This window comes from Nesoenas mayeri, assembly GCF_963082525.1.
Source record: "Nesoenas mayeri genome assembly, chromosome: 4".
NCBI classification, from domain to species: domain Eukaryota; kingdom Metazoa; phylum Chordata; class Aves; order Columbiformes; family Columbidae; genus Nesoenas; species Nesoenas mayeri.
This window is the reverse complement of record NC_137540.1, coordinates 68,574,229-68,590,239: the sequence shown is the minus strand read 5'-3', so window position 1 is coordinate 68,590,239 and position 16,011 is coordinate 68,574,229. Positions and strand designations below refer to the sequence as shown.

The 16,011-nt window shown below is 42.2% G+C and overlaps 1 protein-coding gene across 2 annotated transcripts in view; it reads right to left on the bottom strand.

Annotated features, from left to right (window-relative positions):
• Nucleotides 1-289: 289 nt before the first annotated feature.
• Nucleotides 290-16,011, bottom strand: part of MXD4 (MAX dimerization protein 4) — a 40,059-nt gene continuing 24,337 nt past the window's right edge. For both annotated transcript variants that reach the window (XM_080344191.1, XM_080344192.1), the window contains exons 4-6: nucleotides 7,434-7,548; nucleotides 4,230-4,389; nucleotides 290-3,036 (exon numbers count right to left, since the gene is read on the bottom strand). In XM_080344191.1, the coding sequence (XP_080200317.1) occupies nucleotides 2,888-3,036; nucleotides 4,230-4,389; nucleotides 7,434-7,548 (424 nt within the window). In that variant the 3' untranslated portion in view covers nucleotides 290-2,887. The remainder of the gene's footprint in view (nucleotides 3,037-4,229; nucleotides 4,390-7,433; nucleotides 7,549-16,011) is intronic.

The window sequence follows — 16,011 nt, the reverse complement described above, 5'->3', positions numbered from 1 at the left end:
GGGACAGGCGGCCAGCCAAAAATCCAGCATTTGGAACAGTTTTGCCATCGCCTTCAACCGCGCTCGTTCCATCCCAGCTGCGGGAAAGGGGCTGAGCCCGAAAACTCCACCCGAAATGGGGCTGCACTGCAGGGACAGCGACACAGGCAGAACCGTGGCGTTTCTCTTTACCACCATAATGGCCCCCAGCTGTAATAACTGAAAAAGTAAAACCAAATAAACCCTTTTTATTCCCACTCAAGATTATTTGAGTAATTTTTATTGAAAATATAAGATCTACAAAGCCATGTATACCCAGCGTGGAAGAACTCATTAAGTTAGCACATTCATCTTTAAAAGGAAAATTTCAGGTCGACCTAAGGTACAATAATGTTCAATTTAAAATCTCGGTTTTCCTTCTGTAAGTTTCAAATCTCTTTTCATTAGGAGGTTCTGTGCAAGAGCTGCTTGTCATGAAAGGAAACACTTTACAATTCATGAATGTGTTCATTATAGAATAAATGAACAGCAACAATATACTAGCCTTTTTTTTTCCTGTTAACAGTCGTGTGTTAAAGTAAACTCTTACTTTTTTGTTTTCCATGATTTGGAAATTAGTTACGTATGCACCAAAGGAGCTAGTAATTTCTGCTGCTTGTCAGCTACACACAATGAGTATATTGCTGTGTGCTTTCCCCAACAATGAGGATTTTAGTAATATGCAAGGTGTATAGAACATAATACCAAAACCTGCATCACAGAAAAGGTTAATTGTTTTCTTATTCAGCTGCCAGAGTTTATAACCTTAGGCCCCTCCCCAGAGCCAAAGAAGGGGTGGCCGTCCTTTAGGTTATGTAAATTAAATGTATACGTTTTCCTTGTTGGCAAGTTCCAAGCAGTAAGCGAGAGTGCAAACAAGGATCTGTAAGCTGCCACAAAATGTATTCATATTTCTACTCTGTGTTGAAAGAGCCAAGGGAGGACACGTATGTCAGATGTTGAAAGAACAACTGAATCTTTGTTTTTGATCATCATGGTCAGTCTGTCATGAGGTCTTGTATCTGAATGCTAAAAATGGCACCACACTTGGACATCCCATAGCCTTACACAGTACGGTTGTGTTTCCCCAGCCACTGAGCACTGGTCTCACAGAGACCCTGACGTTATAAGCTAACAAAATAGAGATCCGGGTGCTGGAGAACCCGAGGGAGGGCTCATACAAAGACAATTCACCCTCGCGCCAAAACCTAATGTTACGATTTTACTTAAAGCCGCCCCGACTCAGTTGTGAGAGGGTGGAGATACAAATGCACCTCTCTGCTTCATCCGCGAGAAGGTGGACAACTGACCATTGGAACAGAGGCTCTCGAAACAAAGCTTAGTTGTCCTTTAAACAATGAACAGGAGAGGCAAACATCAATGGTCACCAAGGCACAATATGACAAAGGTGAAGAGTCCCTGAGACTCTGGTCTGGGTCTGTACCATTCCCCTCCCTATACAAGTAAATGAGAACATTTAGGAAAATATAATACAAAATCTCTTACAGGAAATATAGACTACACTTGCTAAAATCACTTCCCTAAAAGTGTTTATAGCTTTTTTCTTTTTTTTTTTTTAAATTTCTTTTTTTTTTTCTTTTTTTTTCTTTTTTATTTCTTTTTTTAAAAGACCTTCTTTAAACAGATAATGCAAAGACTGGTCCATTTTTTTCTTACCCGGCAAGCCAAGCTCTAATGACTTCACTAAGCAGAAGTTGTATTAAAATACATCTTCATAGTATTGCTACGATTTGGGTAAATATGTTCTGAACAGCTTGATGAGTACTAAATAAACTTTGCTGTTTTACAGCATACATTTTCATTTTTTTGCACTTTTTTAAGAATAGAAAATGCAATTATAGTGTGCAAAAGAAAAAAAAAAGATTAATTACCTTCTAGCTGAATACTGTAATTTTAAGCCATGCCTTCCATAAAAATGTGTTGACATGTGTAAATAGAAGAAAAGAAATACAAGCAAACAGAGATTTAATTTCCTTGCAAGGAAAGATTAACTATCACAAATTGGATCGCTTGAGTTCTGTATTCTTCAGACAAAGAAATGAAAAAGCAACCCAAAAAACCACTGAAATGCTTCAAATGTCATCCATTCCATGGTAACAGGTTGAAGGCGCAGTGTTGCTTCCTACTGCTCCCGTTAACATGGACAGAATGATTTGCTGCTGGTTGGATATTGAATACAAAAAAGCAAAAGAAAGTTGAGATCATCCCACATGAAGTCATTATTAGAGCTGGCTTTTCCCCCATTTTGAAGTACAGTAGTGACTTGTAAATATGACCTTTTCTAAAGATCATCTGAGATTTGAACATTTATCTGCCTGCTTCACCCAAACAACTGCTGAAAGAATTTATTCTCTAGAGCCCGCTATGCAGTATTCAAAATGGTTTGGTTTTTCTTTTTTTCATGAAAAAAAATACCACAAAAAGTAGTTTTAGGTTAGGTTTTTGTATCTCTGATTCACTAACACATAGATTCCGTTTACTCGTCCACGTTTGAAAATGGTTTCTGCAAAATCAAAATAACTATCAAACTCCCTTACGCCATGCTTCCAACAGTTTGAACTGAATACTTCTTGAATGGAATGACGTAATTTATTTTCTTTAATTTGCAGTATGGCTACATCAAGCTAGCTTTAAGTCACAACTGTACCTAACCACAGTTCTCTGCAGCAAACCCATGATTTACAATATCCAATATTGTGGTTACAGTGCAGGGAACGGTGGGTAAGAAACCTCCATGTCAGAGTACTGGGGCTGGGGTTTCCCGGAAGAGTGGCAGTTGACACCTCTGGAATTTTCATATATAAGTGCTTCAGTCAGATGGTCCTGAGTTGAGCGGGTCACTCAGGCACTATGAGAGCCTGGCATTCAGTCTGCGGGAATGTGTGTAGCCTCCGTCACTCGAACCGCTTTGCAAACTGTAGTGGTCTTCAGCATCGCTGGCACTTCCAATACTGTCCATTTCACCCGGAGTAAACTCCATTCCTTCAATGTCTACTTCTAAAGAAAAAACAGAAGGTGCGTTTTCAGAAAGGCTGTAGCAAGTAATCCTGGGCCAGTATTGCCTGTGTCAATCAACAGGTGAAACCTACATCATACTTCATTTTTTGTAATTAAAAAAAACCCAAACAAACCTGGAACAGTAATTCCTGAGGAAAAGCTCATCTTGTCCACCCAAGAATTAAAATCCCTTCTATGCTCACCCCCATGAACATACTGTATGACATCGCTCCCAAATGCTGTCCTGCAACTGTTCCAGCCTATGCCCAGACACTGATGCAATGGGTACAAACTGGAACACAGGAGGTTCCAATTAAATAGGAGAAGAATCTGCTTTACTGTGAGGGTGACAGAGCCTGGAACAGGCTGCCCAGGGGGTTGTGGAGTCTCCTACTCTGGAGACATTCAAACCCGCCTGGACACCTTCCTGTGTAACCTCATCGGGTGTTCCTGGTCCAGCAGGGGGATTGGACTGGATGAGCTTTCGAGGTCCCTTCCAGTCCCTGACACTGTGATTCTGTGACCTCTGAGAAACCCCGGCGCTCAGAGGCCGCAGCGCCGTGCAGGGTAACTCCAACCTATACAACAGGTGTCGGCCGGTGGTGGCCGTGGTGTCACCATCTGTCCACCGGTAACAGCACCCGGACTGACAACCGTCTGCCACCAGCCCTGGGAGCGTCATCCTGGGCCAGGGTTCGGGCACAGGAAAACTCCATGGGAGAAAACAGCAAATGGTGACAGGCAGCCTGGAGAGCTCTGTCTTCAACGAGAACCAAATGTAGAGAACACTTGGTGATCATTACACAGAAATGTATTAAAATTTCACAGTTAATGGTGTGAATTCATTTATTCACACAAATGAATTAAGACTACGAAGAGTTCCAAGAAGAAAATATTATGCCAGCCTTACCAATAATTACACAAAAATGTCAGAATATTAAATGGCAAGTGTTAAAAAACTGGCAAAAACACACGCAGTATAAACAGCTTTAAAAATGCACCATGTATTAATAGCTTCGAAACTGATGATGCAAAAGGATATTTTTCAAAGCATGTGAAAAAGATGCAGTAGTTTTTTATTCTGCAAATCACGTAACGGAACAATTTTGTCTGGCTTTTGTTGCAAGCTTGGTTTTAGTTCTAAATAATGATTTCTGGCTTGTCTAGGACCCTTTCGCTCCCCGCTGAGTTACCTTGTTCAGAGTCAGTGGATATTGTTGATCCCATGCTGTCAGTGCGGATCCGCTCCATGCCCTGCACGGATAGCTGCTCCAGTCGGCGCTTGAGGTAGCGGTGCTCCCGCTGTAATTGTTCTTTAATGTTCAGAGCTTTTCGGTCCTGCTCTTCCAATTTCTGAAAGGGAGAACAAGACAGTAAGCCGACAGTTTTTATTCTGCTTAAAACATAAGTAACTTAACATCTTTTTATAAGCAGTACTTTGAAAACAATTTACATTTAATTTTAAATTAAATTTAACTTTAAAAATTACTTTTTTACCATTCTACAGAGGTCAGTAGACTATAAGCTGGCTAGGACAGAACTGAATTTGTTTCACAATAAGCTGCATGGATACAGAGTAAGAAAAACAATGTCGAAAAGACTCTTTTGCCACTTGCAGCGGTTCCTCAGCTAAGTCAGGACGATTGTTGCCTTGCTGTGGGGAACAGTTAAATCGCTTTGTCAAGCAAAACTGGCATTATCTTTGATAACTAGAGCACAGCTCAGGTTTCAGTCAGAATGTAACAGCTCTTCAGGTGAAATAAGACACTTATCACCATAAAGGAACCATCGTGAGCCTCCTGAGTGCTCCACCTCCTAGTGCAGGCCATGGGCATTTTTACCATTTAAAAAGCTTCAGTAACAATAAGTAGTATTAATTATACATAGTAGGAGGAATTTACAAACAGTTCTCTTTATTATTGTGATTTTTTTCCTTGAACTTCTACAGAGTAAATATGGTAAATCTGTGATAACCTCCTAGGAAATCACTGGTATTAATCCAAAACTTCTTAGCAAACAGCCTGTGAAAGGATCCTTCCACACATCTACCTAAACTCTCCCCTGTGCTTGAATAAAATAAAGCATTAATTTTGGAAATAAAAAGAACACTTTACACCCAGTAAAATGTGCTGCACTGTTGGTCTAAATGCAGCAACACAAATAGTCTCTTTTAAGATTCCAACTGCACCCTCTTCCAAATCACCAACAGCCGTTCAAAAATTGACAATAGAATTTGGGAAGAAAGTGTTATGAGTATCATGTGATCAAAAGTAGGAAAGACACACAAAACAAGGCACCTTACATTATTTTTAAAAATTATCTAACTACTGAAGTAAATTACAGCTTGTAGCCATGAAAGCACTTAAAAGAAAGACTGAATTCTCCGTGAGCTGTGTTTACACCCGCACTGAGATTTAGGAGATGAGCAGGGAGCGAATGCGGCTGCTGGCGACTCCTCCCTGCGTCTGCATGAACCTGCGCTTGCTTTTCGGAGCGGGCTGGGACAGCGCACAGCAAACCTCAAGCAAAACAGTTTGAGAGATTTTGCTGCTCCAATGCAAGTATTTCTCTTTGAAAAGATAATTGGCACTACTGAAATGGGCTGAATTCAGTTTAATGTCTGCAGCCACGGCTTAAGCCCCCCAACAGGCAATACACAACGTAGATACTCATTATATGTGGATACACAATGTTATAATAAGAAAAGGGGTTGGTACATGCATGTACACAACAAACCAAATGCCCCCAATTGATCAGATTTCCTTTTCCTGTATTTTCCTGGCTGCCATCCCGAACTCTAACAACTATTTTAGGAGTGAACTCAGTGACTCATATCCAGGAGACTCAAAAGCATCCAGTCTTTCAGGGCAAATTTCAATTTATAAGGGGGTGTGTGTGTGTGTGAGAAGTTCAAAACTAATGACTATTAGAAAGGGCAGCCAGGCCTGGCAGTGCAGCAGGGGTGACATGACCTGCGGGAGAGGAGCAATGAAGTGGCAAGCCAGTTAGGGTAGGTCCAGTTCAAAATCTTCAAAAGAACACTAAACTTCAGTTTCAGTTTTCAGCGAGCGAGGGCTCGGTACGGCGTGCGATGGACTTGGAAAGAATCTGTTCCTGGCTTTTTTAATCAGCAGCTGAGAGGGTAAGTGCATGGCTAATCTCCCACACTTGCCACTTGTAGAAACATATTTTCAATTTGTATGCAGCAGCCCCATGATAGGGGGGCAGCCCAAGACAAAAAGCACATGCGGTGCCTTTCACGCATGTTAGCCTGAGTTATAAACAGCAGGCCAAAATCTCAAACGCTAAAAACAAGGGTTGCCCAGCTGGAGTAAATGTGCTCACAAGAGCTGAAGAAGTAGCTCAGTAAACTTGTGCACAAGAATGGTTTTTGCTTAAATTAATCTTTAATTCTTTGTATGAATTACACTCATTTCTGCAACTGCAGTGAACCTTAGTGCTGTACAACAGCAGGCTGCTCTCCAAAATACTCCGAGATTACTGGCAGTGCTCAGCCTCTGCTGACACCTTTCTTGACCTCTTTCCCTATAACACTGAAAAAACACCAGGTGAATAATTACAGTCCAGGACACGGCAGCAGAAACCTGTTATTTAACTTCTACATTTGAACACCTGTTTGTCTTATTTCTACATATAATCCCCTGAAACCTATGTCAGTGAAAATGGGAGCAAAGGTGTCTTTGGAGAGAAGAGGCCTGAGGACTTAATTCATTTTGAATTACTTGTGTAAATGTACAAGCTGCACTGCTGCCGGATCATGGGTGAGATTTTGGGTTGTTTTTTGGTTTAAACTTGTTACACCCATGAAACTTGCAAGGGGAGCAGCAACTAACAGGAGACTGCATTTCATTTTTGGTTTCTTTTAAAGGATTCTCAAATGCTCCAGGATCTGGTCATCTAGACATGGGATGGGGATAAGACTTACTAGTAGCTATAAAAACTTTTAATTCATTGGGTTTTTTTGATTGTGAATGGATCACTGAGTTTTTACACTGAGTTTTACACTGAGTTTTTACACTGAGATCAATGCAGTACAAGGCTACTTTGCTCAGTCCTTAAAAAATAAATATAGTAGTCGAAGAATATATTTGATTCATATATATTCTTTTTTTAAAAAAAAAATACAATGTAAGCCACTATTAACTATGCAGAAGTCACAAAACCACCATTTTATGTATCTGGAACTGGAAGGCAAATTGAAAAACACAAAACCTCGATACTGTGACTGAAATCCTTGCAACCAATAAAGGCCAAAATATCCAGAAGATCAGACATATGGATATGGATTTTGTGTGAAAATTGGTTTCCTCTCTATGGATACAAATTCTGAAAGATTCTGCTTTAAAAGAAATAAAAATACAGATGAACGTTTTTACCTTGATATGCATCTTAGCTCTTTTCAACAGACTTAGAGTGGTGTGTCTGGTGCTGTCCGGCCCGAGAGGCACAAGCTGTTTTAGCTGTTCCAAATATAGCCGCAGCTTAGCCCGCCTGAAATTATTAAAAACGAAGAATGTTGTAGTAAAGTTCCACCCGAACAGCATATCCTACATGAAAACACCATCTGTTTGCAGGATCTCAGTGCAGAACTCGACTCAACGGTGGCTTCCTTTCCCCTCCCTTTGGCAAAGCTTCAGACCGAAAGGTCACTTGAAACGCAGTAACGCCGCTTGGCAGACTCAGAGAGTCGTTTCGTACCTACGTTTCGAAGCTGTTTGCTCAGGCTGGTTAGTCCCAGCTTAACGCACAGCTCCGAGCTGCCTCCAGACACGGTTTATCAAGAGGAAGGTCTTGATCCCCCTTCTCCTCCCATCTACTGACTCATGGGACCCTTGTCCCCAAGGAGACCTTCCTCCTCGCACCAGACCCAACAACCTCTGTTAGAAACACACCAGAGAAAACACTTCCAGCCACATCGTGTCCTGCTTTCGCTGCTACTCCTTTGCAAGTATCACTACGACCTCTCTCAACAACCCCTCCTGTACTCATGACATTAAATCCATCAGTAAAATGAGGATAAACAAAAGTGGTATTTCTACAGATACTTCGTTTCCAAACTTTGTGTGTCTTTGATGAAGAAGCCGGCGATACAACAGTCCATGAGAACAGTGCGCAAGTGTTTTTCTACACTTAAATCCAAAAATAAAACCTCTCCTGGCTTTAATGCACAATTCTTCAACAGGAATCCATACACCTTTCAGTTTTGCAATGAGATGGAAACAGATGCGAAGCGCCGACATGAGCAACATCTCTCGTATCTTCCCTTCTGCCAGTTACCAACCGAACAAAACCGTGACCGAGCACAGAACAGCCGCCACAAAGCCGTGGTAATAAGTGAAGTGGATCACAAGGGTGAGAGGAATCAACATCTTTTTCAAATCTGCTCGATGCTGCATGAAGGAAACAAATTTTGCAGGAAATTTAAGGCTTCTGGTCAAGAGGGAACTTTCTTTTGAACAATCAGTTCAGAAACAGGATTCAGCATCAGTGTTTGAAATGCAGCTGGAGAGGGTTTAACATAAACCAAATGACAAATTACACACGTATAATCGGAGTGATTAGTGTGATGTGAAAACAGCTTGAGAATTAATGGGGAAAAAACGCAAAGCAAAATAAAACCTAATTAAAATACAGTACTGTAATGACTACACACACTCACATGCTTAGTTCTGGCTGCCTATAAATCAGTGACATATTAGGGAGGAACTCAAGCATTTCTATAAAATTGTGAATTCTTTCTTCAAGTCACTAAGGGAAAAAAAGAAGATTGGTGAAAATGTGATTCTCAGGAGAAAACTGATGACAGATTCTTTGCTTAGGCCTGGGGTTTGTTTTTAAAGACAACGGTCTACATATAACCATCTATATGCATTTATTAAAACAACAACAACAAAGACTGGGGTAAATATATACAAAAATAGCCCCATCAGGTCACAGAGCACCTCCATGGCTGCAAATTTAAACCGGAATCTAATTAGATTCCAAGGGTGAAATACCAGAATGGGGGACCACTGGTATTTATACAGAAAATCCTGATCAGGTAGATTTTTATTTCTGTGTCTGTAATCTCGAACAACTATCTGGCTCGTTTTGTGTTTTACATAGAAACCAAACCTTGCTTCAGGGACTAAATTAAATTCATTTTTTGGTTTTTAAATGGCCTCTAAACACACACGCAATCATCTGCGTCACTCAGCGCTACTTGGATGCAACTGTATTTAGACAGCTGACAAGAAAGTGGGGACTCAAGATAAAGGAGGATGTGGCAAGGAAGAGGACAAGAATAGCATCCAAGTAGTAAACGGAGAGTTAAATACACTGAAATGGAATGATCAATATATGCTTGCGGTAATTAAAAGTCTGATAAGGAATATATGGAACTGTTGATCTGAGATCCACTTCATATTAATCCTAAAAAACATTAATGAAACCAGATTATATTCGCAACTGATCTGCCTCTGTTACTCTGAGGAAAGTCTGCTCACCACAGGAGGAAAAAGGGACTTAGTGCACACACTTCCTCAGCATCAACGGGGGAATTGTTATAACAGAAACGTGACCAAAATCCAGCGGGCACAGCTGTGTGTCTCTAAAGCGCTAATTCTTTTATGTTACCTGCCAACCAGGCAAAGCAGGACTTTACAGAAGGGCCACAAAGAACACAACTGAAGTTAAAAAGAATACTTTAACTGACCTACGAGAAGCATTAAGAAGAGCTAAATATTAAAAAAAATTGCTTTAAGGCATTCTCAGCACTAACAATTGATAGCACTAAATGTAATAAAAACATTTGCTAAAAGACCTGCTCTAACTTCATTTTTTTTTCTTTTTAAAGGGATCTTTTCTTTCATTTATTTACTCAGCACCTACAAAACCAATAAAAATTTTAAAGCATAAGCACACAGATTGTTACATAAATACGGGCATGTTCATGTGGCTAATTCATATAAGAAAACAGCACAGTCAATGTGAACACAAAAGAAGAAAACCAGCCCACCACAATTCCAGTGGTACTGGAGTAAATATCCCCACACTTTTCATTTTGCACATCTGAGACAAAAAAAAAAACTGTAAGAATGTAAGAAAACATTTCAGGCATGTTATGTTAACACATCACACCAGGAGGAATAAGGGACTCAAACTCCGCAGCAGAGAAGCTGCCGCGTTCAGGCTGTGCCAGCACTAATTTCTCCCTCTTTCTGCGGGGACCTGACAGTGTTCGCTTCCCTGGGCTGTGTGAGCGCCGGAGGAGGGAAAGGCACTCACAGAGGCAATCGCAGCCGGAGCCGTTTTGCAGCTCATGCCTTAAATTCCACCCAAAAAATAAGCAAAATAGCAGCTTGGTCTCAGAGCAATGGGGTGACAATCAATGTGGTTGAAGCTGGGTAATTACGCTCTGCTCCAGCTTCCAAACGTGGCTGTGACACCTCCGCCCACGTGGAGCGCGGTGTCAGGCCTGGACACCGGTGATACAGGAGCACTGTTCTCACCTCGGGAGGATACAGAGAGAGATCCCCCCCAACACTGCTACTGAAGGTAAGCATCTAAAGAAAGCCATCCATCCAAAATCTGAATCCTCAAACCTGCAGCTCTCCACATTGGGTATGGCCCCATGCATGGAGAGTACAAACTGGGTACAAACTGGAACAGAGGATGTTCCAATTAAATATGAGAAGAAACTTCTTCCCAGTGAGGGTGACAGACACTGGAACAGGCTGCCCAGGGGGGTTGTGGAGTCTCCTACTCTGCAGACATTCAAAACCCACCTGGACACCTTCCTGTGTAACCTCATCTGGGTGTTCCTGCTCTCACAGGGGGATTGGACTGGATGAGCTTTTGAGGTCCCTTCCAATCCCTGACATTCTGTGATTCTGTCAGCGAGGCTGATGGGTGACCTGTCTCTGATTTACCACATTTTCTTTTCTGCCAGAAGACAAAGGGGTTTCAGATGTTCAACACTTCATGTTTCCTCATAAGTGAGCTCACAACATGGTCCTGTAAATCTGCATTATAGTTGTTGCAATGCTTAACAGAAATGAATTACTAAGCCCACAGGCTTGGTCAGCGTTCCACAGCAGTGACCACAGCCAGGAGTGGTCGGATGGTTCATCATGTTCACATTCAGAAGAATGTAACTTGCTGACAAGTAACAGGTACCAGCTGGAAATCCATTGAAATGATTTTGAATCTGTGAAAGCTGTGATGGGCAATACAGGTGGGTATTTCAGAACTGGTGACAACAGGAACCCTGGAGCCCCACAACTTGGAGGCACAAAGCAGAAACAGTGTTGTCAGGAATGGCCCCATGGTAGGGGGACATCTCCCACAAGTTCAGCTGAAGATTGCTCACTGCCTCTGCTCCTCAGAGACTCCAGTGTGCCCCAGTGCTTGGCTATGAAAAGGCAGCAGCAACGCTGGCCTGATGAGCTCTGCTTCACCACTTCCACATAAACGGTTGCAAAAGTAAATTAAGATCTTTGACTCTAACCAATTTCAAACTTGTGCTAAATGAGTCTATTAGATAATGGTTTATAAGCTTCCCCATATGTATAAAATCCCAGACACAAATCCATTTTAGCACACCAAGAAATGGAATACTAAGATGCAAAGAAAAAAAAAGAAACAAAAAAGCCTATTGTTCACACTGGATAATCTTCATTCTAAGGAAACTGCAACCATTCCAAGAAATTCCTACAGCTACTTGATGGGTGGTTGCAACAGGAACACAATATTCCCCAGTAGGGCCAAATAATACAACAAAAGGCAATGATTCTGAATTGAGAGGCTCAGGCTGGACATTAGGAAACTAATTCTTTACTAGCGCGGTGGTGCACAATCAGAACAGGTTGGCAGAAAGGTTACCAAAGTGCCTCGAGGTTTTTCAAGATGTACCCAGAAAAAGGCATCACCATCCACAGGTCCCTCCAACCAACATTTCTATAGGCATTTAAATCGGAGGTTGCTTGTAAAGCCATAGCATTTGACTCACAAGATGGCCCCCATTCACAGAACAGCAAAAAGACCCCAAATTGCATGATTTAAACCTGTGCCAGTCTGATGGATCCAGTGCTGGCAGGTTTGCGGGGTGACCCAATTCACCGTCAGCCCTTCCCCAGGGTCTCCCCAGGGCTTTTCTAGGCGCAGTACATCAGACAGCAATGGCCTGCAGCTACTCAGACTGCAGACTGCTGTTCGGGCGGCAGTTGCACAGACTTTTGGTAGCAGTGAAGGTGTGTTTGCTAAGCCATACAAGTATAAATCTACAGACCTTGTTTGTGGGAGGGAACGACATCCATCGTTTAAGCCACCGATTTGCGCAAAGACAGCTGGAAAGGCAAAGCCTTCCTTCAGCAGGTGAGCACCCAAACCAAGCTGCTTAGTCCTCAGTGGGACGTATCTTAGCCAGGCCTTGGCGAAATTCAATGGCCACAGACACCCGTGAGAGTTTACAGTGTCACACTGAGTCATGTGCATGTCAGTCCCACCTGGGCTGGGCAACCCACGGAGACAAATCTGCCGACAGCCCCCTGTGCCTTTATGGCAGGTAGGTAGCGCAGGGGAGGCGTCTGCTTGGAGCTGCAGCCAAAGAATCACAGGATGTCAGGGACTGGAAGGGACCTCAAAAGCTCATCCAGTCCAATCCCCCTGCCGGAGCAGGAACACCCAGATGAGGTTACACAGGAAGGTGTCCAGGTGGGTTTTGAATGTCTCCAGAGAAGGAGACTCCACAACCTCCCTGGGCAGCCTGTTCCAGTGTCTGTCACCCTCACCGTGAAGAAGTTTCTTCTCAAATTTAAATGGAACCTCCTGTGTTCCAGTTTGTACCCACTGCCCCTTGTCCTACCATTGGTTGTCACCAAGAAGAGCCTGGCTCCATCCTCATGACACTCACCCTTTATGTATTTATAAATATTAATGAGGTCACCCCTCAGTCTCCTCCAAGCTCAAGAGCCCCAGCTCCCTCAGCCTTTCCTCATAAGGGAGATGCTCCACTCCCTTAATCATCTTTGTTGCCCTGCGCTGGACTCTCTCGAGCAGTTCCCTGTCCTGCTGGAACTGAGGGGCCCAGAACTGGACACAATATTCCAGGTGTGGTCTCACCAGGGCACAGTAGAAGGGAAGGAGAACCTGCTCTTGTCGTTGTGCTGCTGACTGCTAGAGATCACCTGCAGAAAGGCTGGGAAGGGCTGTGCTCATCTGTTCCTCAACAATCGTGGGCAAGAGCAAAAAACTCAGAGAGACGTCAAGTTTCTGACAGCATTCACCTCACACATCCTCAAGGTCCCAGCCCACAGCCTCCCCAAATTAGAAGAACGACTCTCACACATACCCATTCTCAGCCTGGCTGTACAAGGAGCAACTCTGTCAGCAGAGTGTGTCATCTCCTGGGCAGTCCCACAACAACGCTGCTCCACACACACTTACTCCTACGAGCAGATTGCCCAGTCAAGACATGCAGCTGTCTTGGCCATACTGGGAGGCATCTCAGAGCTGCAGCAGCTCCAGCTGATGGGCGGCAAGGATCTGGGAGGCCGGGAAATGGAGAAACACCCACCACGTGTCCATATTCCCATACTGTATGCTCTGATTTCCCTTCGTGCTGGCTCCAGCAGAAGTTGGCGGGTTAGACAGGGTGTTGTTGCTTCAACACCCACAGCCTGACGTACCCTGTTTCCCCAAAAATAAGACCTACCCTGAAAATAAGCCCTAGCATGATTCTTCAGGATTTTTGAGGATGCTCAAAATATAAGTCCCACTCCAAAAATGAGCCCTAGCTGCAGTTCATTTAAAAAGTCAATTTAAATAGCATCCAGGCAGCTATGCATGTAAAAAGGTAAAATTAATTGGCAACAGAATGCAGCAGGACAGACAGACCCTTCACCAGAAAAGCAGACACGTGACAGAGAACTGACAGTTGTGTTGCCAGTGCACTGTGAGCTGGCTACATGGACAAGAGGTCTTAGTTTTAGGAAAAGCTATTGCTGGACATGAGAAACTGGGGCCAATGATCCTAAAGGAAACAGAGTCACAAGAAATTCGTGATGGAATTCAGGGTTTGGAGAGTGATGATGATGTTCCAGAATTTGATGACATGGCTGTACTTGAATAAATGTTGATTTTTTGTTCAAGGATAAATGTAGATTGTTGTTCATAGAAAAAATAAGAGATCCCCTGAAAATAAGCCCAAACGCATCTTTTGGAGTGAAAATTAATATAAGACCCTGTCTTATTTTCGGGGAAACAGAGTACCTCTCACCCCACGGTGCATCACTGAAGCACGTGTGGGCATGAAATGCTGCTTGCCTCACAAGAAGGTCCTCACTTTGCTTTCTGCAAGATGCTTTAATGCTAAAAAAGCTTGCGGGGCTGAACATGTATCTGTATTTCAGATGTCCCAAATTTAGTCTACTAAACTAGCTCTGTGTACAGGAGGTTGACAAATTCTCAAATCGATTGCTAAATATACTTGCTTGGTGATGTTCTGAAAAGAAAAGGACACTATAGATCAAACACACAAATGACACTGAAAATGCCATCATTATAAGCCGCACTATGGGAACAACAGATACATTTGACATAGATGCAAAAATTAAAAAATAGACATTTTTGTACATTAACCATTTCAATCTAAAACCACCCTCAGACTTTATCACGGGCAAATTTAGTACCAATTCAATACAAACAAAACCCCCACTCCAAGGAATATAAACCTATTTGAAGTTAATCTAAAAGAAGCTATATTATTACCAATTGGACAGAATTACCAAAACATTTCAGATTCCTTCTCTCATGCTTCACATTTTTTTTCTACATTCAACACTATCCTGGTCCTGGTGCTGTGCGATGAAGTTAATACACAAAGGTTTAAATATAGAGCAGTGACTAAATATTTCATTGTTACATAATGACTGTGTAATCTGACTTAATAACGTACATAGGGTAAAGTCAGAGAAGAATCTCTGCATAAAAAAATCACTTCTGCAGTCAAATGTTCTCCAGGTACATTGTGAACCCCAGTGGTCTGGGCCAGAGACCCCTGCGCTGAACTAATGGTTGTTTTCTCCCTGAAGAAAGGTGATTTTATCTCTCTACCAGACATGAAATCCTGCAAAAAACACAGAAGTGAGCTAACTGCAATTGTGAGACAATTGTGTTTTTACAGGAAGGCTCTTCACAGGTTTATTTATGAAATGCAAATACCTGCGTACAGGGAGCACTCAAGTTTTAGATAAAGCGAATCAGCAAATGCAGCAGCTCAGGATCCTTTCTGGCATGCACTGGTCAAGATATACTCACAAACCTATAATTATTTCAAAGTTTTTAAGAAAACTTCCCCATTTTGACTTCAGGATTCACCTGCCACCAAGGTAAAACCAGAGAGAGGAGCTCTGCCTGCCTCCTGCTTCCAGCATCAACCCTTGCTCGACACAGCAAGTCTACATCTCTTAAGAGCTGCAGCTCTTTTTATCTTGTGCACAGTCACGCTCCTGAGTGATGACAGAATTTTGCTGCAAATGGCTTTAACAGTACTGACAATTAAATGTGCTCTTATTATTTTGTATATTCCTGGATATCATGGCAATACAGATAATGTTGGTAAACACGTAATGATATACCCCACTCTGCTTAGTAGAGCTGGTACTGAAGCACACTTGCCTCACTCCTCCTTAAGCTAACACTTTTCTGAAGTAAGTGTCAGGAGGGATATATTTACAGCTCTGCAATACTTTTTATAAGCTAGCAAAGATGACCCTGTACTAATTAAAACACATTTGTTTACAAAGGCATTTAAAGAGATTATATATAAACTTCCATCTGAAGAAACTGCAGAAATTCAATCATATAAAAATGGTTCTAAAGAAACCTATTTATTAATGGTCCAGACAGATTTTAGAATATGTTCAGCAAAATATTAAATACAGTGGTAGAGAACAACCCTCCACTGAAGTATAA